General features: G+C 48.8%; 5 protein-coding genes across 5 annotated transcripts; 3 read left to right on the top strand and 2 right to left on the bottom strand.

Annotated features, from left to right (window-relative positions):
- Positions 1-346: 346 nt before the first annotated feature.
- LOC120956672 (probable cytochrome P450 6a14) lies at positions 347-2,095 on the bottom strand. The gene is made up of 2 exons (XM_040378341.2): positions 956-2,095; positions 347-879 (listed from the first exon to the last, which is right to left on the bottom strand). Exons 1-2 carry the CDS (start codon positions 2,034-2,036, stop codon positions 449-451), a joined length of 1,512 nt encoding a protein of 503 aa, XP_040234275.2. The 5' UTR covers positions 2,037-2,095; the 3' UTR covers positions 347-448.
- A 473-nt stretch (positions 2,096-2,568) lies between these two features.
- LOC120956674 (uncharacterized) lies at positions 2,569-6,695 on the top strand. Its single transcript, XM_049610673.1, has 4 exons — positions 2,569-3,711; positions 3,788-4,205; positions 4,892-6,030; positions 6,096-6,695. The coding sequence occupies exons 1-4, from the start codon at positions 2,577-2,579 to the stop codon at positions 6,536-6,538; spliced, it is 3,135 nt and encodes a 1,044-aa protein (XP_049466630.1). The 5' UTR covers positions 2,569-2,576; the 3' UTR covers positions 6,539-6,695.
- A 575-nt stretch (positions 6,696-7,270) lies between these two features.
- Positions 7,271-9,385, top strand: LOC120956908 (cytochrome P450 6A1-like). The gene is made up of 2 exons (XM_040378724.2): positions 7,271-8,827; positions 8,901-9,385. The coding sequence occupies exons 1-2, from the start codon at positions 7,744-7,746 to the stop codon at positions 9,320-9,322; spliced, it is 1,506 nt and encodes a 501-aa protein (XP_040234658.2). The 5' UTR covers positions 7,271-7,743; the 3' UTR covers positions 9,323-9,385.
- Positions 9,386-9,478: 93 nt separating this feature from the next.
- On the top strand, positions 9,479-11,169 carry LOC120956909 (probable cytochrome P450 6a14). The gene is made up of 2 exons (XM_040378726.2): positions 9,479-10,665; positions 10,736-11,169. Exons 1-2 carry the CDS (start codon positions 9,600-9,602, stop codon positions 11,167-11,169), a joined length of 1,500 nt encoding a protein of 499 aa, XP_040234660.2. The 5' UTR covers positions 9,479-9,599.
- Positions 11,131-14,901, bottom strand: LOC120956910 (probable cytochrome P450 6a14). Its single transcript, XM_040378727.2, has 4 exons — positions 13,759-14,901; positions 13,253-13,683; positions 11,726-12,824; positions 11,131-11,658 (listed from the first exon to the last, which is right to left on the bottom strand). Exons 1-4 carry the CDS (start codon positions 14,837-14,839, stop codon positions 11,243-11,245), a joined length of 3,027 nt encoding a protein of 1,008 aa, XP_040234661.2. The 5' UTR covers positions 14,840-14,901; the 3' UTR covers positions 11,131-11,242.
- Positions 14,902-24,837: the final 9,936 nt, after the last annotated feature.

Below are 24,837 nucleotides of genomic sequence, written 5' to 3'. Positions count from 1 at the left end.
AATGTTCTCACGATCATAGATGGATTTGCAATCTTTGTTTTCTCGCGTTTTAGATTTTATTTTTTTAAGGATAATGTGCCATTGAGGGAAACCAGAGATAAGGAAAAAAATGCTATTATCGTAAACAATGAATGTTGATCAATCCATAACTCCTTAAAAGGTCTTGCTTGAGACTGAGCTTCTTTTCAAAGCTGATTGGAACCTCTTACCGGTTGTATCCGCACTTTACACCCAAGGAGTGATAAGCGTTACCTTTTAAGGAACTCCCTTTATCATCGGAGAGTATGAAACACTTGACATAATCATTATCGTTGCGTATTGAACTTCTCATAACATCACAAGGAAGTATGCTATTGTAAATATTATATTTTATTGTACTCCATTCCGCTCGATAAATATATCAATAATTTGGTTAGTATACATGCCTTCCCAAACATTCACAAGTCCATCAACCTTGCTTCGATTCCAGCTTGTTCACCTTCAACCATAAGCCTTCCCTCGGACCCAGTATGAAACTGTTCGTAATGAACTTCATCGGGATGGAAGTTTTTTCGTACGGCGCAAAGCTAAAACCCTGCAGCAAATAGGCCAACCCGATCCGTGCCTGCATCATCCCGAACCGCAACCCGATGCAAACCCGCGGCCCCTCACCGAACGGTGTCCAGGCAAAGGGATGACGTTTCGCTTCCTCCTCCGCACTGAACCGTTCCGGATCGAACTTTTCCGGCTCGGGAAACAGACTCGCATCCCGCTGAATGGAAAAGATCGGTATAAACAGCATCGTGCCGGCCTCGATGACTGAGTCCGTGTCAGGCACGCGGTAGTCCTGTGCCGTCATACGGAAATGCATCGGAACTGGAGGATACTTGCGTAGGGATTCTGGAGTAGGAAATAAAACATAAATAACAAACCAGTTAGAAACGAATGAAAGGGCTACAATTTCATGCGTAAATACCTTTCAAAATTTGATCCAAATACTTCATGTCGTGGATAGCGTCGTACGTCATCTCCCCATTATGCTTGGCGAGCACTTCCTGCACACACTGGCGTCCCTTTTCCTGCACCTCGGGGTTCAGCGCTAGCTCGTACAGCGTCCACGTTAGCAGTGTGGAAGACGTTTCAAACCCAGCAAAGAAGAACACAAACGCTTGTGCCGCCACCTCGTTGAAGGTAAGCGCTTCCTCCGGGTTCTCTGTGTCCCGCAGCATCCGTATCATCAGATCCATAAAGTCATTCCGCTGTATGCCATTCTTAACCCGATAGTCAATCGTATCGCGGACCACCTTCAGAAAGAACGCCGACACTTCCTTATCGATAAACCGTATGCCCAACAGCCGGGACAGTTTCGGTGAGAATTGAACCATCATGTTTACAAACTGCGACGGTTGCCGTTCCATAAACAGTTTCCCCATCGCCCGGAACTCCGCATCCGGATCACGCATACTGTTACACTCGATTCCGAACGCGCACGTCCCAATCACATCGGTCGTGAAGCGGGCCATCACATCTTTCAGCTCCATCTCACCGTGCTTCTGGACGTTTTCCTCCATGAAGTCTCGCAGCTGCTGGCCCGCCGCCACCACCGTCGGGAACATCATCTTCATCTTCCCGGACGTGAACGTGGGTGTCATCTTGTTGCGAAGATTGCGCCATTTTTGACCCTCCAAATTGAACAGATGGGCGGTCAGTGGGTCGTGCTTTTCGTTGTAGTACGTGCCGCGATCGTGAAAGTACTGGAAATCCTTCACGAAGATCGCCTTGATCAGCTCCAGATCCAGCGGCAGTACGACCGGTGTCGTCAGCATGTACACGCCCATGAACGGGTGTTTCCCTTTGTAAATGGCGTAGTAACGTTCTACCTCCTCGGTGAAGTGTATCTTCGTGCCGGCATCTTTGAAGCTGCCGAAGAAGAATGTTGGCTTTGGGTGCGGTACGCCACGCTCCTTCCAGTAGGATTGTTTGCGTACGATAAAGTACACTGCTCCACCGAGTAGTGCCAGAAGCGCTACGAGAACTTCTATGGTTGGGAACCACATTTTTAACCACTTTCGCGTATGCCGTCCGTGGCTAGACTGATCGCAAATATGCCGAGAGTTGCGCATTAGTTCATCAATTTAACGATTCTCCGGAGCATTGGTGTGTTGGTGTGTTCTAACGATGATGATGGGAAATAATATGTATGTGTAATGTCCAAAACCGATACAGACGCGCCGTAGAGTCGCATCTGGCCGGGCAGATAAGATATGGTGGACGCACTTCACACTGTTGACAGTACGGCTCAAAAAAAGGCAACAGTGATCTTTTTTAAAATCCAAGTCTCTCTCATTTTGCACTCTTTAGTCTCTACACAATGAGATTCTCTCCCACTGAACGATTCTAGCCGGTTTGTACCACGCAACTGTGCAGCGACGCTATCACTAAAGGTCATCCATACGATCCACTCAAACCACATCCCACGATCAGTGCTCACACATACCTCTCACTTAGTTAGCCCTGCACCGAGAGAATGAAGCGATGCAGTTTTTGCAAGAGAACCCACCGAAGGTTCGCACTTTGCATTGCATCACTCGCTGCAAATGCACTTCAGTTCCCGTTCACACCTCAACCCATTCGCAAGTATGTTTCTGCAGTTGGTTGGCGTTGTACTAGCCATTGTGCTGTCGTGCTTGGCATGGATCCACCGTCGTTACCACTTTTGGAAGGATCGATCCGTCGCCTACATCAAGCCCCGCTTTCCGTTCGGTAACTTCGCAACGCTCGGCAAGGTCGAGCACATTGCACCGATCACCCAGCGGCACTACGATCACTTCAAGCGCCAGAACGTCCCGTACGGTGGTGTGTTTATGCTAACCTCGCCGCTGCTCTACATCTTCGACACGAAGCTGATCAAGCAGCTGCTGGTGAAAGACTTCCATCACTTCCCGAACCGTGGCGTTTACTTCAACGAGCGCGATGATCCACTGTCCGCCCACATGTTCGCGATCGAGGGCCAGAAGTGGCGTACGCTACGGGCAAAACTATCACCCACGTTCACTTCGGGCCGTATTAAGATGACCCTTCCGCTTATTACGCAAGTTTGTGAACGGTTCTGTGAGCATCTGAACCAGTCACTGCAGTCCTCTGATGAGGTTGAAGTGCATGATCTTCTCTCCCGCTACACGATCGATGTGATAGGGGCGTGCGCGTTCGGGATCGAGTGTAACAGCTTCCGGGAGCCGGACAATGAGTTCCGCCGGTACGGTAAGATCGCGTTCGACAAGCTGCGCCATTCGCCGCTGGTCGTGTACCTCATGAAGGCGTTCAGGGCGCACGCGAACGCCTTGGGCATGAAGCAGCTGCACGATGACGTTTCTGGGTTCTTCATGCGCGTGGTCAAGGACACGGTCGAGTATCGCGAGCGCGAGCAGATTGTACGGAACGACTTTATGGATCTGTTGCTGAAGTTGAAAAACACTGGGCGACTTGAGGCTGACGGGGAAGAGATTGGAAGGCTAACGTTCGAGGAGATTGCTGCACAGGCGTTCATTTTCTTCACCGCTGGGTATGACACTTCATCAACCGCCATGTCCTACACACTGTACGAGCTGGCGCTGAATCCTGAGGTGCAAGAACGGGCCCGAGAGTGTGTGAAGCAGACGCTCCAGAAGTACGATGGGAAGCTTTCCTACGAAGCTGTATCCGAGATGAGTTATCTCGAGCAGTGTATCAGTGGTGCGTGAATTTCTGCTTTTTGGTGAAGTAAAAAATAACTCTTCAGCTGTTTATTATTGTGTGCTCCTCTTTCCAGAGACACTGCGCAAACATCCACCGGTGGCGATACTGGAGCGTAACGCCGATAAGGACTACCGATTACCGGACAGTGGGCTGCTGCTGCGCCGTGGTCAGAAGATTATGATACCGATCTACGCGATGCATCACGATCCGGCACACTTTCCCGAGCCGGAGCAGTACCGGCCGGATCGTTTCTCGCCCGACGAGGTGGCAAAGCGTGATCCTTACTGCTATCTACCGTTTGGAGAAGGGCCACGTGTTTGCATTGGGATGCGATTCGGCTCGATACAGGCCAAGTTGGGGTTGGTCAGTTTGTTGGATCGGTTCCGGTTTAGCGCGTGCGACCGGACCCAGATACCGGTACAGTACTCGAGGACCAACTTCATTCTTGGCCCGGCGAACGGTGTTTGGTTGCGGGTGGAGGTGCTTGACGCGTGATGGGCTTTATTGCTTTCTTTGAAAGGAGAATTGAGAAAGGAATAAAGAAATAGAACAATGCGTGAAAAATGAATGAGAAAACGAAACAAAAAACCTGAAGATCTTCATTCTAGATTGTCACCCGATTTCTTGAAGATCACCCCTTGCTTGGAGCACAAAATTCAGGTTTTCTCTCTTCGATTAAACCGTCTCTTTTATTTCGTTATCTTCAATCCCACACATGCCAATCACTCAAATTCACCTACTCACAATTGGATTAAATGAGTCCAACACAAAGCACAGCCCATTCAAAACAAGCTCCAAGCCAATATAAAAGATCGACGCGAATATTAAATCATAGCAAACCGATGGCAAAAGAGAGAGAGAGAGCGAGCCATCAAGAAAGAGAGAACCCCCGAGAGAAGCATAAATTATTCAAACCACATCGTGCACTTCCACATTACAGCAAGGCGCGCCTCGTTTCGTTCTAAAGTCTCGTCACATCCGTGTCGCGCGTGTTACGCCTAAACGGTAAGTGCGTCCGTAAGTGGAGTCGTCGCGCAAAAAACAGGTCTCGCTAGTTGCCATTTCTAGCGGCTTGTTGGCTCTCCCAGCCAGACAGCGCAAGTGTTCTCTCCAAACTCTGATTGTACGCGAGATAGGCCATCGCAAACGAGGAGGCCATCGTGTCGTGATAATGCCCCACCGACAGCAGTGCACCGCCAATGGAGCTCGTGGTAACATCGGTCGTCAGTTTGGGCGTGCTGCTTGCGACGCTCTGTCTGTGCGTGTACCTGCTCGTGGTGCGTAAGTATTCCTACTGGCGATCGTACCATGTACCGTACGTCGAGCCGGAGCTGCCGTACGGCAACTTCAAGGAGATGGGCAAATCGATCCATCCGGCTCACCTCAGCCAACGGTTTTACGAGCAGTACAAAGCAGTGCCTGGTAGTCCCGGTTTTGTGGGGCTGTACATCTTTCTCAACCCGGTGCTGCTCGTTACGGATCTGAAGCTAGCGAAACGCATTCTGATCGAAGACTTCCATCACTTCCCCGACCGGGGTGTGTACTTCAACGAGAAGGATGATCCTCTGTCGGCGCATCTCTTCGCGATCGAGGGGCAACGGTGGAAGGACCTGAGGGCGAAGATCACACCCACCTTCACAAGTGGGCGTATGAAGGCGGCATTCCCACTAGTGCTCGGCATTGCCGAGCAGTTCTGTGGCTTTCTGCGCGAACAGTACACGTCGGACGATGTGGTGGAGGTACGCGATCTTATGGCACGCTTCACGACGGACGTGATCGGTTCGTACGCGTTCGGGCTGGAGCTGAACAGCTTCCGGGATCCGCAGAACGAGTTCCGGCGCATCGGGCGCAAACACTTCGACACACCACGCAACCATCCGCTGAAGGTGTTTATCATGAAAACGTTCCGCGGGCCTGCGAACCGGCTCGGGCTGAAGCTGCTGCACGACGATGTGGCCGCCTTCTTCCAGAGCGTGATCCGCGAGACGATCCACCATCGGGAGGGGCACGGTGTGCGGCGGAACGATTTTCTCGACCTGCTGATAAGACTGAAGAACACGGGCTCGCTGGAGGGCTCGCACGAGATAGTGGGCCGGCTTTCGGGTGACGAAATTGCGGCACAAGCGTTCATCTTCTTTACCGCCGGCTTCGAGACGTCGTCCAGTGCGATGACCTACACGCTGTACGAGCTGGCGCTAAATCAGGAAGCACAGCGGAAGGCCCGGGAGTGTGTGCTGGATGCGCTCGCGAAGCATGACGGAGTTGTGTCGTACGAATCGTCCAAAAATATGCTATATTTAGATCAGTGCATCTATGGTAAGAACACATCAGATCAGATTCATGAACTTTTCGAGGTTTTAAAAGGTGTTTTATTTCTATAGAAACTCTTCGCAAGTACCCGCCGGTGGCAATATTGGAGCGAATCGTCACCAAACCGTACCGCATTCCGGACACCAGCGTAACACTTCACCCGGGGATGAAGATCATGATTCCGGCGTACGCGATTCACCACGATCCGGACATCTATCCCGAGCCGGCCACGTACGATCCGGATCGGTTCACACCGGAACGGATGGCACGGCGTGATCCCTGTGCCTATCTGCCGTTCGGGGAGGGTCCCCGGATATGCATTGGGCTGCGGTTTGGCATGATGCAGGCACGGATCGGGCTGGCACTGCTGCTGAAACACTTCCAAGTGCTGCCCTGTAAGGAGACGGACGTGCCCTTAACCTACTCCCCGAGGGCGTTCGTGCTGACACCGGTTAATAGCGTGCGGTTGCGGTTGGTTAAGTACGATGCGCACGGGGCAGCGGTAGGAAATTAGTGTCGTTGAAGGGAAGTCACTTAGGAGGTAAAGATGGGAAATGTTAAAAACAATGATGAAATTCCATGTGTGAAACGTGTAGCTAATTAAATTCAATATTCCATATAGCTTATTAAACAGATAAAATTAATAAAATATCAAAAATATTAAGAACAAACGGGTAATTTTCGGTATTTTGTAAAATAACATTATGCACATGTTTGTAGGGCTTTCTACCCGTTCTACATCAATCGATGATATTTACACTGATTCTTAGCACTATATTTTATGTTTTCCTTTCTGCTCCAAAATGCTCCACAGAAGTATCGCTTAGCAGTATAATTACTTAAGATTTTTTCAAATAGAATTTATTTAATAAATGAACTTTTCCTTTTATTTTAAACCCAAAGGCCATTCTTCTCATTATTGTGTAGCCTGATTAAGTGTTTTTTATTTAGATAAGCCCTAATTATCGTGGCTTATGTTAACATGACAAGAAAAAACGATACATTTGCTCTGGATGTAACAGATATGCCCCATACGGGACTTGAACCCATGACGGGCGTGTGGTTAAGTCGCGCGAGCTTGCGACTTTACCAGGGGACGGGCAAATATTTATCATCATAAATTCATAAACCATATCAAATGAAGCCTTAATTTGTGTAAAGAACCATTTACCAGCATTAACTACCCCATGAAATTTAAATTAAAAAACATTAAAAAAACACATTTAAATTATACACCTTGTGATGGATGTGATACACCCTGTATGAGAACGTCCTTGACCGACCGTGTGAATATCAGTACCACCACCACTACTACTACCTGCTCAACCGTGTAGCATCAAAACAAAACACGCCTGCTACCAGTGTGTGAGTGTCTGTACGTAAGCAAAGGGCCGGCTGTGCGCTTGTGTGAGTGTAGTTCGCTCTCGTTCTACCACCGTAAACACTACGCACACCAGCTGACGACAGTAGAGCAGAGACAGGGGGAAAAATCAGAACAGTCGCATCTCGAACAGTCTCGCGCTCGGTTAAAGCGTCAATGTAAACCGTGGTGTGAAGAAAAAAACAAGCGAACACAACGCACAACACACAAAGGAAAAGGGATAAAGGGAAAAGATAAGTGTAATTTACGGGCTGCATAATTGACTCATGTGACATCTTGCAGCAAACCGACTTGATTACGCAGCAGCATCCACAGGGAAATAGCCAGTCCAGTGCAAGATGCTGCTCTATCTGCTGCTGTTGGCCGTCACGGCCGCGATCTGGTACGTCCGCCGGAAGTACACGTTCTGGGCGGACCGGGGCGTACCGTACGTGAAGCCACGGTTCCCGTTCGGCAACATCCAGGGCATCGGCCGGCGGATGCATTCCTCCCAGCTGATGACAAAGTTTTACAACGAAATGAAGCCATCCGGCCGTCCGTTCGGTGGCATCTACTTCTTCACCAATCCGGTCGCGCTGGCCCTTGAGCTGGACTTTGTGAAGAATGTGCTGGTGCGTGACTTTGCCCACTTTCACGATCGGGGCGTGTACTACAACGAGAAGGACGATCCGATTTCGGGCCATCTGTTCAACATCGAGGGCACGAAGTGGACCAACTTGAGGAAGAAGCTTATACCGACCTTCTCGTCCGGCAAGATGAAGATGATGTGCCCCACGATCGTGTCCGTGGGGGGACAGTTTCGGGAATGCTTGGAGCGCTGCATCGCGCACAGTGACGGTGAGGTGGAGATGAAGGAGCTGCTGGCCCGCTTCACGACGGACGTGATCGGGACGTGCGCGTTCGGGATCGAGTGTAACAGCTTGAACGACCCGAATGCGGAGTTTCTGCGCATGGGAAGGAAGGTGTTCGAGGTGCCGCGGGGTCGCATATTGAAGTTTTTCTTCATGGCCACGTTTAAGGACTTTTCGCGGAGGATACACATCAAGGGAACGGCGGAGGACGTTTCACAGTTCTTCTTTAAGGTGGTGCGCGAAACGATCGAGTACCGGGAGCAGAACAACATCGTGCGAAATGATTTTATGAACCTGTTGATGCAGCTCAAGAACAGTGGACAGCTGGACGGGTCTGGGGAGGAGGTCGGGAAGCTCAGCCTGAACGAGATCGTGGCGCAGGCGTTTGTGTTTTTCCTCGGCGGGTTTGAGACGTCCTCCACGACGATGTCGTACTGCTTGTACGAGCTGGCGCTGAATGAGGCGATACAGCAGCGGGCAAGGGAGTGTGTGGTGGAAGCGGTCAAAAAGCACGGCGGACTGTCGTACGAAGCACTCATGGACATGCCGTACATCGATCAGTGCATTAACGGTAAGGGAAAACAGCTTAATAAGCTTCACAAAACACTCACTAAAAAGGGGAATCTTTTCTCTTCCTTCCTTAGAATCACTTCGCAAGTACCCCCCGGGGGCGAATCTTATCCGGCAGGTTAGCCAAGACTATCGCGTCCCCGGCACGGACGTTACCTTCCCGAAGGGTATGAACGTTATGATCCCGGTGTATGCGATCCATCACGATGCGGACAACTATCCCGACCCGGAACGGTACGATCCGGACCGGTTTGCGCCGGAAGCGTGCGAATCGCGCAAACCGTACAGCTTCATACCGTTCGGGGAGGGGCCACGGATTTGTATAGCGGCCCGGTTCGGGATGCTGGAGGCACGGGTCGGACTGGCGGTGCTGCTGATGCACTTTAGCTTCGCGCGCTGCTCGAAAACCAATGTGCCGTTGGTGATTTCTTCCCGCCATGCGGTGCTAACGCCCGAGGGTGGACTGTGGCTGAAGGTGGAGAAGCTGAAGGAGTGAGTGGTCTGTGGTGTGTGCATTTTAATCGAATAAACTTGAATCTTTTTTATGTTATTTTAAAAAGACATGCGTAACAAGATGTAATACAGATGTTAATCAAGCGAGCGCTGGCCTTGATCTCGAGCAATGCTGCTGTAGTTGCATAGTTTGCGTAGAACTGTGTTAAGGTTGTGAAACAAGGTTGCACAGATATGGCCGGGCACGATCACGATCACGATTTGCGTGCCATTCTCAGTCAGTCATTCAACCGAACCGGATCATTCGCTCTCGCACCAACATGTTAGTCGTCGCGTGGCTTCTCTCCGCTGTGTTATCCCTCTGTTTCGTTCTGTGTGTCATCCACATCCGAAAAAAATACTCCTTCTGGTCCGAACGGGGTGTACCGTTCGTCCCGGCACGCTTTCCACTCGGTAACATCCAGCACGCGTCCCACCTGATGCTGGACCTCTACCGAGCATTAAAAGGAAAGCATCCGTTCGGCGGAATCTTCCAATTTACCGAACCCGTCGCCATGGTCACCGATCCGGAGATGATCCGAAACGTGCTGGTGCGTGACTTTCGTCACTTTTACGACCGCGGGGGCTACATCAACCGGCAGCACGATCCACTGTCCGGCCACATGCTGAACAGTGGCAGTGAACGGTGGAGCGTTTTGCGTCACGCATCGAGTCCAATCTTTTCCACCGGTCGCTTGCGAGCGTTCCTGCCCGAAATGGTACAAATGATCGATCAGTTTCAGGCGTACCTGGACGCTAAGTTGGCCGCGGAAGGTGAAATGATAGAGCTGAAGGGGGTGCTGGAACGCCACAACACGGACATTGCGATGCGGTTTCTGCTCGGCCGCGAAGGGAACAATCTGCTCGCACCGGAAGGTGGTCTGCATGAGGCAGTTATGCGTGGAGGCTTCCTACTGCCCAGTGTGTGGAAGCTATTCCTAATGACGTCATACCGCTCCGTGGCGAGAAAGTTGCGTCTGAAGGTGTGCTCACGGGAGCTAACGGAAACGGTGGAGCGCGTTGCAGCAGAAGCCATCAACAGCAAGCTGCACGAGCACCGGCCTGAAGCAAGCAGAAGAGTGGATCTAATCGATCAGCTTCTTAAAGCGCCCGGCTTTGATGGGAAAAGCTCCCTAACGCTGTCGGAAATAGCCGCACAAGTGTTTCTGTTTGTCGCTGCTTACGAAACGAATGCTATAACCACTTTCTACTGCTTGTACGAGCTGGCTCAACGTCCCGAGTTGCAGCAGCGTGCAAGGGCGTGCGTTTGTGAGGCGCTGGAGAAGCATGGAGGCATCACGTACGAAGCAATTGCCCAGATGCCCTACCTCGATCAGTGTATCAATGGTGAGCGCTTGCAATTTCGTTTAAAAAACATTCCACATTAACTACTCTCTCCCTCTCTCTCTCTTTACAGAAACGCTCCGCAAGCATCCACTGGCGATTAATCTGATCCGTGTCGTTACGGAGGACTATCCCGTGCCCGACTCGACTGGCATCATTCTACCAAAAGGGCTGAACATCATCGTACCGGTGTACGCCATCCATTACGATCCGCAGCACTACCCCGAACCGGAACGTTTCGATCCGGATCGCTTCACGCCGGAAGGTTGCAGGCAGCGCGCACCCTACACCTTTCTTCCCTTTAGCGCGGGTCCTAAAATTTGCATTGGTTATCGGCAGGGCAAGCTACAGCTGCGCACCATGTTGGCAGTTCTGTTGAGCAGCTACGAGTTCGCTACGTGTGCCAATACCACACCAGGGGCGCTATCGAACGCACACACCGTTATTAAGCCGCAGGGCGATCTATGGTTGAAGGTGAAAAAGCTCAACCGAGTGGTTGCCGCTTAAGCGCGTTTTATTTCCATTGGTTAAACGGTTAGACCGCTTTCCGCTGAGGTAGTCTGTAGGTAGAGGAACATTTTTATGCGATACGTTCAACGTTCAGCCACACTTGCCCCTCCGGTCCGTGCGTCAAATTGATCGGATCGATGCGCAACGGACGGGCCGCGTCCGACGGGTCAATGGTGAAGTGGTAGTTGCGCAACAGCATCGCCAGTCCGAGCCGTGTCTGCAGCAGCCCAAAGCGCATCCCGATACACATCCGTGGCCCTTCGCCGAAGGGTAAATAGCTAAAGTTGTTCTTGAAATCGTTTTTTACCGCAAACCGTTCCGGCTTGAAATCGTACGGATCGGGAAAGTAGTCCGGGTCGTAGTGGAAGGCTAGGTTGGGCAGGATCACACCAACACCTTCCGGGAGGATGGCACCGTTAGGGAGTTGGTAGGGTTGGGTGGTGATTCTGTGCAGCGTTGCGACCGGTGGATACAGACGGAGCGTTTCTACAACCAGTAAAACGGGAAAATAATGTAAAATAAGCTCATTTTTGTTCAAAAGTAAACGTCATACCATTCACAATCCACCCGAGGTACTCCATCTCCATGACCGCATCGTACGACAGTTTGTTGTCGTGTTTCGCCAACACATCTCGAACACATTCCCGTCCCTCCAGCTGCACTTCCGGATGTTTGGCGAGCAAATGCAGCACAAAGGTCAGCGTGGTGGCGGACGTTTCAAACCCGGCAAAGAAAAACACAAACGCCTGCGCGGCGACCTCCTCGAACTTGAGCGGATCTTCCTCAGCCGCGCCGTCCTGTTTCATCATGTCGATCAGCAGCTGCATAAAATCGTCCCTCCGCTCACCGTGCTCCTCCCTGTAGCGGATTGTGTCGCGCACCACGTTCATAAAGAAGTCCGAAACGTCTTCATCGTTGAACCGTATGCCGAGTGCTCTCGCCTGCTTGCGGAACATCATGGCGAAGAACACTTTGAGGGCTTTTAATTTAGGTAGGTTTATCATCCGCTTGCCCATCACACGGAACTGAGAGTTGGGATTTTCCAGGCTGTTACAATCGATCCCGAACGCACACGAACCGATGACGTCGGTCAGGAAGCAGGCCATCAGCTGTCGGACGTCGATCCGCTTCACTTGCTGGCATTTTTCCGCCAGATGCTGATCCAACCGGTTACCCACGTCCACTATCGTGTGGAACATGGCCTTCAGCTTGCCCGAGGTAAAGGTTGGCGCAAGCTTCGATCTTAGCTTTCTCCATCGATTGCCCTCCAGAAAGAACAGGTTCGCCGACAGTGGGTCCACTTCCTCGTTGCTGTACACACCCCGATCGACGAAGTAGTTAAAATCCTTCACCAACACTGTCCGAGCGAACTCGGGCGATAGGACGAGCAGTACCGGATCGCGGAAGAAGTAAATGCCAACATAATCCCCCTTCGATTTCAGCCTCTTGTACAGCTTCTCGATGATGTAAGCAAAGTGGATGGTTGGCTTGAGGGTGTCGGGCACATTGCCGGCCGGAAACGATGGCTCCAGGAACGGCACCTGCCGCTCTGCCCAGAACCGGTACCGCTGCTTGAAGTGCAGGTAAATCCACAGCCAGCCGAGGCTGACCACGAGCAGGAACTGTACGAACATGACTGAAGCGGGTCGAAAACGGTTTCACAGACAATACTGATTTCTGGGCGTGTAAGGCTGCGTCTCAGGTACAATGAACCATTAAAAATCGATTGTTTCACATTTTTATCACGGATAATCACGCCCGATTGATTGTAATTTGCGCCGGGGACGACTAATGCGAGAAAGATAAACAAAGTTCGTTCCGGTTTGACGTTTTGATTGCGCGCGTTTTGCACGGTGGGAAATCGCTACGGTCATGGGTTTCTTGCGTGTGAGCTTAACAAGTAGAGGGCGCTGCTTGAAAGCTTGCGAAAGTCGTTGGAAGTCGGAATTTTAAATTTCTTATGACACGTTTTAAATTTGTGTTTATTACAATAATATTTTTTAATCAATTTAATCAAGAAAAGTGTGAGATGCCCCAAGACTCCTTAACATAACTCCACTGTAAGCTTTACACTCCCTCACGAGCTCTTGCTACCCTCTACGTAACGTTCCACGTTCAACCACACTGGGCCGGCCGGTCCATACATCAGATTGATCGGATCAATGAGCAACGGGCGGTCCACGTCACAATCTTCCAGGCTAAATGTGTAGCTTTTTAGCAACATTGCCAACCCAAGACACGTCTGAAGCTTTCCAAAGCGCATCGCAATACACATCCGCGGTCCATCGCCGAAAGCCAAATAGCTTGGATTGGTTTTGGCGAACGTTTTGTCCTCGAACCGTTCCGGTTTGAAGACGAGCGGATCGGGAAACAGGGTTGGGTCGTGCTGGAAGGCAAGGTTGGAGATGATCACACCGACGCCCTCTGGGATGACTTCTCCATTCGGAAGCTGGTAGGGCTGGGAGGTCATTCGATGGATGGAAGCAACTGGTGGGTAAAGACGCAGGGTTTCTGGAACATAGGACAACAAAAAGAAGCTATTAATTCTGATGAAAAAAGGCTTCAAATTAGTGCATGTTCTCTTACCGTGTATGACACACTCAAGGTAATACATATCCTTAATCGCCTCGTACGTCATCTCATTGCCGTGCTTGGCCAGTGTACTGCGCACACACTTCCGGGCCTTCCGCTGCGCTTTCGGATGCTGCGCCAGCAAATGTAGCGCAAACGTCAGCGTGGTCGTGGACGTTTCAAAACCACCGAAAAAGAACACAAACGCCTGGGCGGCAATCTCCTCAAACGTGAGCGATTCACCAGCACCGGCACCATTTTCCTGCATCATGTCGATCAGCAGCTGCATGAAGTCATCCCGCCGCACACCGTTCTCGGCCCGATAGCGGATGGTGTCCCGCACGACATTCATGAAGAAATCGGCCACGTCTTTGTCGTTGTAGCGTATGCCGAGTGCTTGGGCCTGCTTGCGGAACATCATGGCGAAGAACACTTTGAGCGATTTCAGCTTCGGTAGGTTGATCATCCGCTTGCCCTTCAGTCGGAACTGGGAGTTGGGATTTTCCAGCGTGTTACACTCGATCCCGAACGCACACGAACCGATCACGTCCGTCATGAAGCGCGCTAGCAGCTCTTTAATGTCTATCCGCTGCATTCTGACACACCGCTCACCAAGATGCTGGTCCAGCCGGGTCGCTACGTCCACAATGGTGTGGAACATGGCCTTCAACTTGCCGGAGGTAAAGGTTGGCGTTAGCTTCGATCGTAGCTTTCGCCATTTGGCACCCTCCATGAAGAACAGGTTCGCCGACAGTGGATCAAACTCTTCATTACTGTACACACCCCGATCGACGAAGTAGTTAAAGTCCTTCACCATAACCGTCCGGGCGAACTCGGGCGACAGCACAAGCAGCACGGGATCGCGAAAGAAGAAAAGTCCAACATAGTCACCCCGATCCTTCAGCTGTTGGTACAGCTTCTGGATGAGATGCGCAAAGTGAATGTTGGGATTGAAGATGTCTATCATATTCCCAAACGGGAACGTCGGCTCCAGGTACGGCACATCGCGATTCAGCCAGAACAGATACCGCTGTCGGAAGTGAAAGTAGATCCAAAAGATGCCAAAGAAGGCCACAAACACGGCGACGATCAGCATGGCTTGGCGGCCGTGGTAGCGCGGTACTGAAACCGAACCGATCGAAGGTGACAGAATTTAAACCGGCTGTTGCGTGACTGGGGTACGATTTATTTCACATTATGACCGGTGCTGGTCGTAGCTGATTGCAGTACACGTGCGTGTAGAATCGATCGTTTCGCCGAGGGGCTCAAGTGTTTATGGTCGGTCTAGGATGATGGCAGTGCCATTCGCGGTTGGTAGTAGAGCTCTGTCCAGTATGGAAAACAGCTGAAAAAACAAAGATGTACGAAACCGATCGAGTGAAGTTTTAGGGAGCGCCACAGTTTCCCGCCACCGAGAACAGACGCTTTGGTTGAGCTGTTGTTTACGTTGCGTTGTGTGTTTACTGTTTGTACTACTTTCTACGGCACTTCGGTAGCGTCTTTGCACAGCTGTAGACAATCTTTGTTTTCAGTTTGCGAATTGAATTGATAAGCGAAGAGGATGGCAACGATGCTAGTTTTCCTGAGTAACACTTCATCCCGTGTCGCTATCCAGCACCACAGGAAAATGTGTTGAAGCTTTATACGTTACGTCCAGAACAAAACTCGATCGATCGATCAAAACAACAATCGATCGAGGAATGTTTTTAAGACGTGTTTCTCGGTATGCCGGTGATGAACAGCTGTTGTGATTGTCGAAGTTACTTGCTCGATTTTTTTTAAGTGTTCGTGATTGTGTTCGGACTACATTATTCTGTCTGAGCCAGAGACGCTTCAAGCAGAGTAATGGTTTTAAATCCTGTATAAAAATCTCATTAAGAAAGTATTCTGAGTTATTTTTTTTATTTCTCGTAAGGACGGCCTGGTTGGCCGTATCATTAATTCTGAGTTATTTCAATAATCTGAAAATGTAAGAAGACTAGCATGATCTAGAAAAAATCCTAATAAGACGATTTTGTACCCATATTGCATACATTTGGGCGTTTCATAGCATCAATTTCAGTTCGTTTCAAGCTAGACCTTGCACTTTCTAAAAACAAAAACCCAAATTTCGAATGAACTCGCATCACTCCGTCTCTGTGTAATGAACCGAGCCGTCATCTCCTATGCTAAGCTTTAAGTGTCCCTGGAATGTCGCTCGCATTGTATTAAGGCAATCAGCTCCACAGGCTTGATTTAATTTGGATCCGCTCAACCAAATCTTATCCATCATTCGAATTACTCGACTAAGGCTAAGGTTCACGCACAGAAGCAGATAAAAAGCAGACGCCAAAGCGTCTTAAAGGAAGGACTTTTCCATCGCACTTGTTCGACAAACCCACCAAAACCTGTAACCATAATCGTTTTGCGGAACCATTTCTTATCAAACGCTGTGACTTTTACGGCACCGGGCCTATCGGTTCGGCGAAGTAAAAGCTTTCATCTGTTTCGCCGAAATTGGGTTAATCTGCACTGGCAGCGCGAGGCCGATGTCGCGGCAGCTTTAGCGCCATAAAAGAGGACACGTGTTTGCGTTTTCCGTGTGCAGTGTGTCTCGAAGGGCACTTACCGGTCGGTTCCCACTTGTAGCGTGCGCCTTTTATCCACACCCTACCGTACCGGCTGCTGGCTTGTTCGTGACATTGGAACGTTCAAGCACTGTGGCAGCAGGTTTTCCATTTTCTCTTCCCGCACACTTGTGCCAAAGGGAAAGTGAAAATTGTTTATCGCATAAAACGGGCGAAGGACAACCGGTCACGGTTGGTTTGGAACCTCCGTTTAACCTAATTTATATTCCGGCGCACCTTTTCTGCTGCCCCTGCCGTTGCGCGCAGCTCCTTGCTGCGTTAGTTCACCTTTATTTACCGTCCTGTCGATAAAAGGTATCGCCTGCCGATGAGCGACTGTGTGGGCTGGACCGGTGCAAAGGTGTGCCCGAGTGAAGCACAGCCACAACCACATGGGACCGCTTGGTAGCCGGACCTGCACGAAAATCCGTTTGTTATTGATATATTTTAGTGAGAAAACAGTGGCCCGTTCCGTTCCTATAGCGGCTATGTTTACTCTTGCGCTTTACTCTGGGCGCTTGTACCCACCGCAACCCCGTTGGCACTCGATAAATTTCAAACCCCCCCAAATCCCTTCAAAGCCGCGATGCCGTTTCCTGCTGGAACGGAACGGGAAGGTAAGCGAAAATTTAAGATGTTGTCGCAAACTGGTACGCCGATGCTTTATGCCGGTGTGCTTCGAGAGCACACACACACACAGCGGCGGGAACTGACCGCGGTCCCTGGAGAGCTGTACGTTTGTACGTGCTCGGTCCCAAAAGGTTGCGCCCAACGGTTCCACGCCATGGATGGGAGCAGGCGTTTGCGGTGGCGATAAAGTGAAGGTAATTTATTCTCCATGATAGCGCCATCGAAGCGTGGCAAACGAACAGAGAGAGAGAGAGAGAGAGAGAGAGAGAGAGAAAAAAAAGAAAGGGAAGTGCAAGAGATTTGCGATTGGACGAAATGATCGATTGACAGCGAGGATTGGGAGCAGATTTGTCAAAAAGGGGCTTGGTTTGGGGGCCAGTTTTGGTAGCGGGACAGTGAAATGGATTAAATGAATTGACGATATCGGAAGTCGAGCGAATGAATTTTCTTTTATCGATGGTCATTGGTCCGGTGCACGTGCCACGTTTGAATGGAAGGCTGAATGCTGATTAAGTAAATCGTAAATCATTCTTTGGAGAGGGACATGGCGCTGAAGTAGTGCATTGGGGTTTGAAGGGAGTATTTTTAAAAAGATTGATCCCAAGTTGACAAGGATGATGGTGATGAATGAATTTGGTTTATTATTGAATGGATGATTTAGATGATTAATTTGGTAAGCTGTAAAAACGTAACCCTTTGTGATAGAGTAGGGATATAAATGCCTCTTAACGCTACCTTACTGAACGCCTAAAGGTATGCAATTTGTGAATTTTCTTTTTTCTTATTTTCATTGCATATTTTGTACAATTATCCTGTTTATGGGTCGTTGTTGATACAGACGACTAAAAAACACGCGGCAACAGATTTAATGTAATGTATTAAATTGTATCGTAAATTGCTAGTACAACCTTTGCTAGTAAAACCTTTGCTATGTTCCACGTGTGATCCTGGTCATGGCACCATGCACATATTATTACTTACTTACTTATCCGGCGCTACAACCGCTTTGCGGTTTTGGCCTGCCTCATGAGCGTCCATATCATTATATAAAAATAATAAATTACAATTTATCTTCACTTTAAAGCTCACTGCAGTGCGTCAGATGTTTCTTTTTCTCTATTTACCTTGGTTTCAATCTAATTAATATGCAATAAAATATTATCGCTTTCAGCGGCAAACACAGCTGCATCGTAATCGCAGGCAATGGAATGTAGATAAGTGGTCACCATTAGCCACTGGGCCCGGCTAAACCGACCCAAACCATTCTCCCCGAACCCTGAACTCACAGCTTGTCGAGTGGTCATTTACTCCTGCCCGGGGAGGCATTTTCTCCGTACGCTTCGAGCCGAGCGGTGAAAGAAACGGCGTTCCAGCTGAACGCACCCCGGCCACCAGAGTGATCGTAATTGAAAGTGCACCGCAGTTCGCCCACATGCACTCAGACACACTGTTCTATTCTTTTGCAGCGATGGAACGTACTGATGGGTTGGAAAACGAAACTTAACGCACAGGTCACCGGTCACCGCTTGCCGGAGGCTGCTGGGTCCAATTTCAAACGGAAAGAGCGTAACCGGCCCGCTTACATTGGGCATGTTCGTGATGCGGTCCTAGGATGCATCGCACTTGGTGCCGCAGTAATTAGCTTTGCAAGCGACGGCTCACACTCGTCCGTCCCAGAGGATGACATGGTTCCGAGAACACTCCGTCTGGCAGTAGCAGGTGTGGCCAGCCTAATGCTGGCTCTGCCGGAAAGCTCTCTTTGGCGCGCTGATGGATATGCACACTGCTAGCCATTTGTGTGTAATGAGCGATACGGGCACATCAGTCCATATTATGGTTGATACAAAAACGGATTAAAAGAAGCATTTTTCGTGTGTTGAGAATGTGCATACATTCACTTCCTTTGGAGAGTTCACATTCGTCCGCCCCTTTGTTTGATGTTGAAAAATAACAGTTTTAATGTGCAATTTCCATCTTCCCGCCGCGCTTTGTACCATTTACGCAAACAGAAGCTCGCTCGAGGGAGTGTAGAAAACCATCCACTTTGCTTCCGGTAACACAGACAAAACACATACAGTCCTCCGTTTCGCTGGCTAAAAGATAATAGTGTGGAAGGTGGAAAGGTGAATACAAAAAATCACACCCATCAAGCTTCATGGGGATGCTGCTCGGAGCTCGTGCTGCTGCTGTGTTTTTTTCTCAGAACCGAAACAAATGTTGTTATTCGCTTAACAACGTTGCACCTTTTTCCGGAAGATAAGTTCACTACTCCCCTCTGCTGGCGGGGCGCTTGTGGGGGAAAGGCAGTGTTTCGTTTATGCACGCTGTGTCTACGTACTGTGCAACAGGCCACAAAGGAGCCACGGAATCAGACCGGCCCGAGGTTACGTGGTTTGGTCTTGGTGCGGCACACAGCACAAGCAACACACCACGCAGAGGAGTGGAATGAATTTGTGCAAAGGTTTGTTCACTGCTTCATTCCGGGTCAGGCATAAGTCGGTACACGAGTACGGAATGCAATTGCAACTTTTTATTTTAACCCCACAAAGAGAAAGAGAGAGAAAGAGAGACAGGGGGAAAACGGGGATATTTAGCTTCATAAAGCAGAAGCGTCCGACCGGGCACGAATGCACCTGTGTGGGACCAAACCCCGTCGACGATGATAAAGTTTCATCCAGCGGTAAGCTCTTTTCTTGTTGAGGTTGTTTTTCATTTTCGCCCTGTGCTAGGTGCTAAACACTGGTTTACGGTACACAGATGGGTTTGCTTTGTGCTGCAGATGGAGCGCAGTGGTGAAGATGCTCCAGCTTATGGTGCACGTTTGCGTGCGATTGAATCTTGGTTTTTAGTTTTTTGTTTAGCGGGAAGTTGTAAAGGTGTGAAACAATATGTTTTATTGCACAAAGCAGCAGTTTTGTTTTACTTCTTTGAAATGAAATTCAAGTAAATGAAATTAATTACATAACTAGTAAAGAATGCAATTTGAACTGCTGAGCTGCTGAAGATATTAGAACAAGAAATAAAGCGCCTACATGTAGACTATCCGCATTACACAGAATACTAAAAGGCATGAACATTAGTTGAACAAGACTGTTGGATATAAAACCTTTTTCGTGCCCGAAATTTCAGCCCTCTTTCTTCCAAATCTTCTTCAGTTTTCCTCAATCGAGCACTTTTGCACTTGACAGTAATGGATTTTTCGTTGAGTAGGGACCTTTTTTTCCTGAACCGAAGTGAATTTTAATCAGACAACAATACAAATTCCTCCAGGCTTGCATGTAAGGAATTTCGTACCCATCTCTCTTATCTGACCTCAATCTCGAGCCTACCGCCACAATCATGTAGTCTATTTATCATCGCAGAAAGGGTCGCAAGTGGAAGCCTTTTATTGAAACAGGGCGAAGGAACTGCTGTATGGTTTTATGGAGTGAATCTGATGACTGGTCATTACATAGGCAAGGCTTTCGTTATGCTAGATTATAACATACCAAGCATGATGAATGAATTGGTCTAGCTTAGGTTTATAATCATCTGTATGATTTGTTTTGTGTTTGTCTCGGAAACATATATCGTCCATACAAATTCTCTACGAGTACACCCAATCAACCATAACTTCGTAAAGCAACGAAATGTGATTGGCAATACCATACCAGCTTGACAATAGGGGTGACATGTATGCAAAATCATGTCTCCTTCGTCACCAGCAATGTCAAGCTCCCAGCTCAGCAATTGACTGAAGATTAAAGCCCTTACGTCGACAATGCAAAGCGACGGAAGTAGCAGGCGACAGGAATGTGAAGGATATATCATTTTGTACATCACAAAACCCGATTCCAACCCCCAGATTGTCCGACAGCGACGAAGCGCACTTCCACTTCAGCCGACATTTGACAATCGGTAAGGAGTGTCCCCGTGCGATGAGTAGGAGTCCAATAAATCATCGCAGTACATGGGGGCAGTGGTCGGGAGGAAAGGATACAAACCCGAGCTACAAATGCGAGGTCCCGAGTGAGTGAACTGCGGTATAGGGTGCTCTTCCTGCGCTTAAGACGCCATACAAGCGAACTGGGTGGAAGTGTGGGACAATACATTCCCAAAGTCGCGACCGTCGTGAGGGAAGCGGTGCTGCTACAATAGCTGTAATCCCGGATGAAAAGTGTAGTTTCGTTTTTACTTGTCTGATGAAGTTTTCTTTCCGGCTTTCTCTTTCAGCCACTGCAGAGGTTGTGTGCTGACTCCGTGTCTGGTCTGGACGGAGGAGGAAGTTTCACGATCAAGGAGCTAGGGGCTAGGCGACAACTTGGAAAGTCGCTGGACAGTGGGAAGAACATGATAGTGGACAGTTTATTGTTTAGCAGTTTAACGAAGCAGCTTAAAGTGAGATAGAAGTACAAGAAAGAAGTGCTAGAAGGAATAAAATAATAGAAAAGATAAAAAAGAGAGACGAAAATCATTATAAAAGATTGGATCGATAAGAAGAATGTTAATCAAGGAATTCATAGTTCAAACAAATAAAGAAGAAAAATAAGAAATTGAATAATAATTTAGAATTGAAAAAAAGAAAATTAAAAGAGAATTAAAAAATAGAGATAAAAAAATTCTGTAGATAAAAAATAAATAAAAGAGAATTAAGACATTGAAAAAAAATGCCTAAGAATCTCATGCTCTTGAACAAAGTAATACAAACAGACAAAAACAAACATTCTTACCAAAGAATAGAAGGAATCAAACAACAGCTAAGTAATGGTTATCATCACAAAACATCTGTTTTCAAGAAGTGCAGTAAAAAAAATGCACACAACAACAATGTCGTTTCTTCCCTAACCAGAAGGACCAGAGCCGAACGTACGGAAAGCTCCTTTTCCTTTACCATTGCACTCTTAAGCGCATCTCTTTATCGCCGCTTCCACCGTACGGTGAAAATTGCGAGTGGAGTGCCGAAAGGTTCGCCCGTACGTAGGTGCCAACACAGAGAAGCGGGACGTACCGCTTTATTTTCTTCCACTTTCAGCACAACTAGCGAACGAGACGCCGTACAAAGGGACTCAATAGCAATGACAACACCCATCGTCGTCGTACAACGGTTTTGCAGCGTGTTTTTTTATTGGTGCGATTTTTCTTACCCGGAAGCGAAAACCGATCGTCGAGCAATAACGGTGCTGCTTCCGGACGATGCCTTAACGAAGGGTAGACGACGAAGCGGCTTAACAATTATTGTCGCCAGCAGCGTGTGCTGCCGGTGATTTGATCCGTTCGTGCAGGTTGGAGGATTTCAGATTCCAAGTCCCCACGAAAATGCTGCTGCTGAAATGAACGGAAGCCTCACTAAAGGTGCTTGATTTGGAAGCTTCCGCCTTTCCAAGCCGCCAGCGGGTTGAGCAATCGAACGGGATGTTGTTAGCGCTTTTCACTGCACACATTCTTTGGCAATCGATTGCAGCGTTCTGAAGGGGAAAACTATTCATGCAACGTACGTGCAAGCGTTTTGCAACGACTGCTAGGCAATAGAGGGAAAGAACCCACCACTCTCCGATGGAAAAAGGGAAGGAAAAGCGTGGGAGAAATAGCAGGAAGCAGTTTAAATTTTTAATACCACCCACCAACTATCCGACCAGACAATCCCCAGACCCGCTCCTACCATCGGTTGTAAGTGAAAGTGGAAATGGGAACTCCCAGGAATAAGCCGCACGATGCAACAACCCGTGCGTTGTGTGAGAGCAGCTTCCGGTTCAATTTGTGGAATCATTACTCTCCCTCGAAGTGAGCACTACGGCTACAGCTGCAGGGGAAAATCCCTTGTGCTAGCTGCAGGTAGAACTGCTGAACAACGGAAGCAGCAAACGGGGCAAAAAAAACGAGTCCTTCTTAACTGTAAGCAAACGCAGGGCAACGAACGAACAGGCTCACAACAACATCGTACCGCCTATCGCGCTAGGCTGGATGGTAATTTGTTTAGGCGTTTTGTTGCTGTGTCTTCATTTATTTCCGTGGCATGACGTCAACCCAGACCCAGGCTCGAGACTCGTGAAAGGCAAATGGAAGCAAATTCGTTTGCGATTCCGCTGCTACCGCACAGTGTCTTCGTGTCTGCTGCTGGCGCGAAACCGGAAATGGCATCGTCAGGGCTCGTGCAAATGGTGCCACCGGCAGAATGATTAGATGTATTGAATGGTTCGATGAGAATGAGAGGAAGGAGAGCCGAAGAGTAGGTAGACGGAAGATGGGAGCATAATTTAGCAACATTGCAGCATCGGAATGCGTCTTTGTGTCGAGTGTAATACATTAGAGAACCGTTGATAAGGCGGGCCGGATGTGTGCGCACTGATTGATTCTAATTGGAAATGTCAGGTTTTGGCGCTGGGAGAAGGTATTGATTATGGGGTTTGCTTCATTTGCCCTGCTAATCCGCCTGCTTTGAGTGAGATTAGGTTTGTTTCAAGGCTTTACATTGTAAACCATACTATTTTGAATAATTCAATAGCTGAATCCGGTTCGAAGGACCAAAACTAAGCTTTAATAATTTCTATCAATTTTCTTTATTATTTCTGTAAAAACCAGTAAATTGATTATGAAACATGGTGCCAAACATACTCAAACACAAAACAGTAATTTAGAAAACGTACAAAACCTCAATCCACACTGTAAGGGTAAATCGAAGCGGAATTATCACAAAAACAAAGCGAATCCAATCGTGCGCTCCGATAAGAATTGAGTAACTGGAACAAAGTATCGTCACTGGCTGGCGCTCGGCACTGACCTGCGTAGGCGAATGCATGGGCTCGGCACTGCAACGAATGCGTCTCGCATGTCAATGTGGGCGAACGATCAATAGACCGTACGAAGGGCGTAAACAAAAATAAAAAAAAAACGAACCCTCTCCATGCGCCCCAAGCGGAAGGAAATCGAATTGGTCGGTGGTAAATATAAACAACGACTAAAATACTACCTCACGTACGCAAACACACACACACATACACACCCACACATATCGCACCTGAAAGAGCTAAAACTGGCCCAGCAAAGGGAGTGGAAGGCGGCAACAGAACGGACGGTGGCACACAGACAAGTGTGTTTCATCAATATTCAACACGTGCCATCGGAGTCGTGCCGTGCCGAATGGTTAAGAGCAGGCAGGGGAAAATGAGGGAATGTTTTCCTTCTTCCGGGCGCGTTGCTTCCGGGAAAAAGGAGGAACTACGGTAGTCGAGGATGGCATCGAACTATTCCCAGCAGTGTTGTATGCAAAAAACAAACGGCAAGAAATGAAGCTGCAAAGCATGTCGAGTGCAAAAAAGTGTAACTTTTCTCCCATTTTTTTGTGTGTGCCTTCCAGCGCTTGCCCAACAACCCACCGATGTCCAGCGCCAAAGAGGTGGAGTTGGTGTCCGTTCGCTAGGAAAAAGAACAACGCTCGTCCGGCACGTGAACGTTTGATGCAATTTTTACGCTTGATCTTTCCTGTCCGTCTTCTGTAGTTTTTTTTTTGTTTCGCTCCCATGTCCCCGTCTGAATCTGAGCGAGGGCGTATTCCGGAAGTGGACAAGCTAGACATCACCCATCACTGTAATCTATCATAGAAAAAAACCAGGAAAATAACATAAAAAACACACGCCTCCACCAGAAAGAAGTCAAGCCCAAGCGATCCGTTTGATCTTTTGTTAGGATGGCCGAAAGCGGTCTCCCAGAGTTTGGTCTGCATTTTCACTCCCAGAAAGGGGAAAGCAAGAACGTGTGAGGAAAAGGAGAACGTACAGCATACACACAGACAGACAAAAAAACTCCCCCCGCCACAAAGAAGACGAACGATGCTACTCGAAGCTGAAGAGAAATGTAAACAACGGTGCGAGCAATCAACAGT

Source organism: Anopheles coluzzii, chromosome 3 (assembly GCF_943734685.1).
Source record: "Anopheles coluzzii chromosome 3, AcolN3, whole genome shotgun sequence".
Classification (NCBI taxonomy): domain Eukaryota; kingdom Metazoa; phylum Arthropoda; class Insecta; order Diptera; family Culicidae; genus Anopheles; species Anopheles coluzzii.
This window is presented reverse-complemented; position numbering and strand designations above follow the sequence as displayed.

Coding starts and splice junctions, on each gene's coding strand:
- LOC120956672 (XM_040378341.2), bottom strand. CDS start 2,036: ATGTGGTTCCCAACCATAGAAGTTCTCGTAGCGCTTCTGGCACTACTC. Junction 880..955: donor TTTGGATCAAATTTTGAAAG/GTATTTACGCAT, acceptor TTCCTACTCCAG/AATCCCTACGCAAGTATCCT.
- LOC120956909 (XM_040378726.2), top strand. CDS start 9,600: ATGTTAGTCGTCGCGTGGCTTCTCTCCGCTGTGTTATCCCTCTGTTTC. Junction 10,666..10,735: donor CCTCGATCAGTGTATCAATG/GTGAGCGCTTGC, acceptor CTCTCTTTACAG/AAACGCTCCGCAAGCATCCA.
- LOC120956674 (XM_049610673.1), top strand. CDS start 2,577: ATGCACTTCAGTTCCCGTTCACACCTCAACCCATTCGCAAGTATGTTT. Junction 3,712..3,787: donor TCTCGAGCAGTGTATCAGTG/GTGCGTGAATTT, acceptor TCCTCTTTCCAG/AGACACTGCGCAAACATCCA. Junction 6,031..6,095: donor TTTAGATCAGTGCATCTATG/GTAAGAACACAT, acceptor TTATTTCTATAG/AAACTCTTCGCAAGTACCCG.
- LOC120956910 (XM_040378727.2), bottom strand. CDS start 14,839: ATGCTGATCGTCGCCGTGTTTGTGGCCTTCTTTGGCATCTTTTGGATC. Junction 13,684..13,758: donor CCTTGAGTGTGTCATACACG/GTAAGAGAACAT, acceptor CCTATGTTCCAG/AAACCCTGCGTCTTTACCCA. Junction 11,659..11,725: donor CCTCGGGTGGATTGTGAATG/GTATGACGTTTA, acceptor TACTGGTTGTAG/AAACGCTCCGTCTGTATCCA.
- LOC120956908 (XM_040378724.2), top strand. CDS start 7,744: ATGCTGCTCTATCTGCTGCTGTTGGCCGTCACGGCCGCGATCTGGTAC. Junction 8,828..8,900: donor CATCGATCAGTGCATTAACG/GTAAGGGAAAAC, acceptor TTCCTTCCTTAG/AATCACTTCGCAAGTACCCC.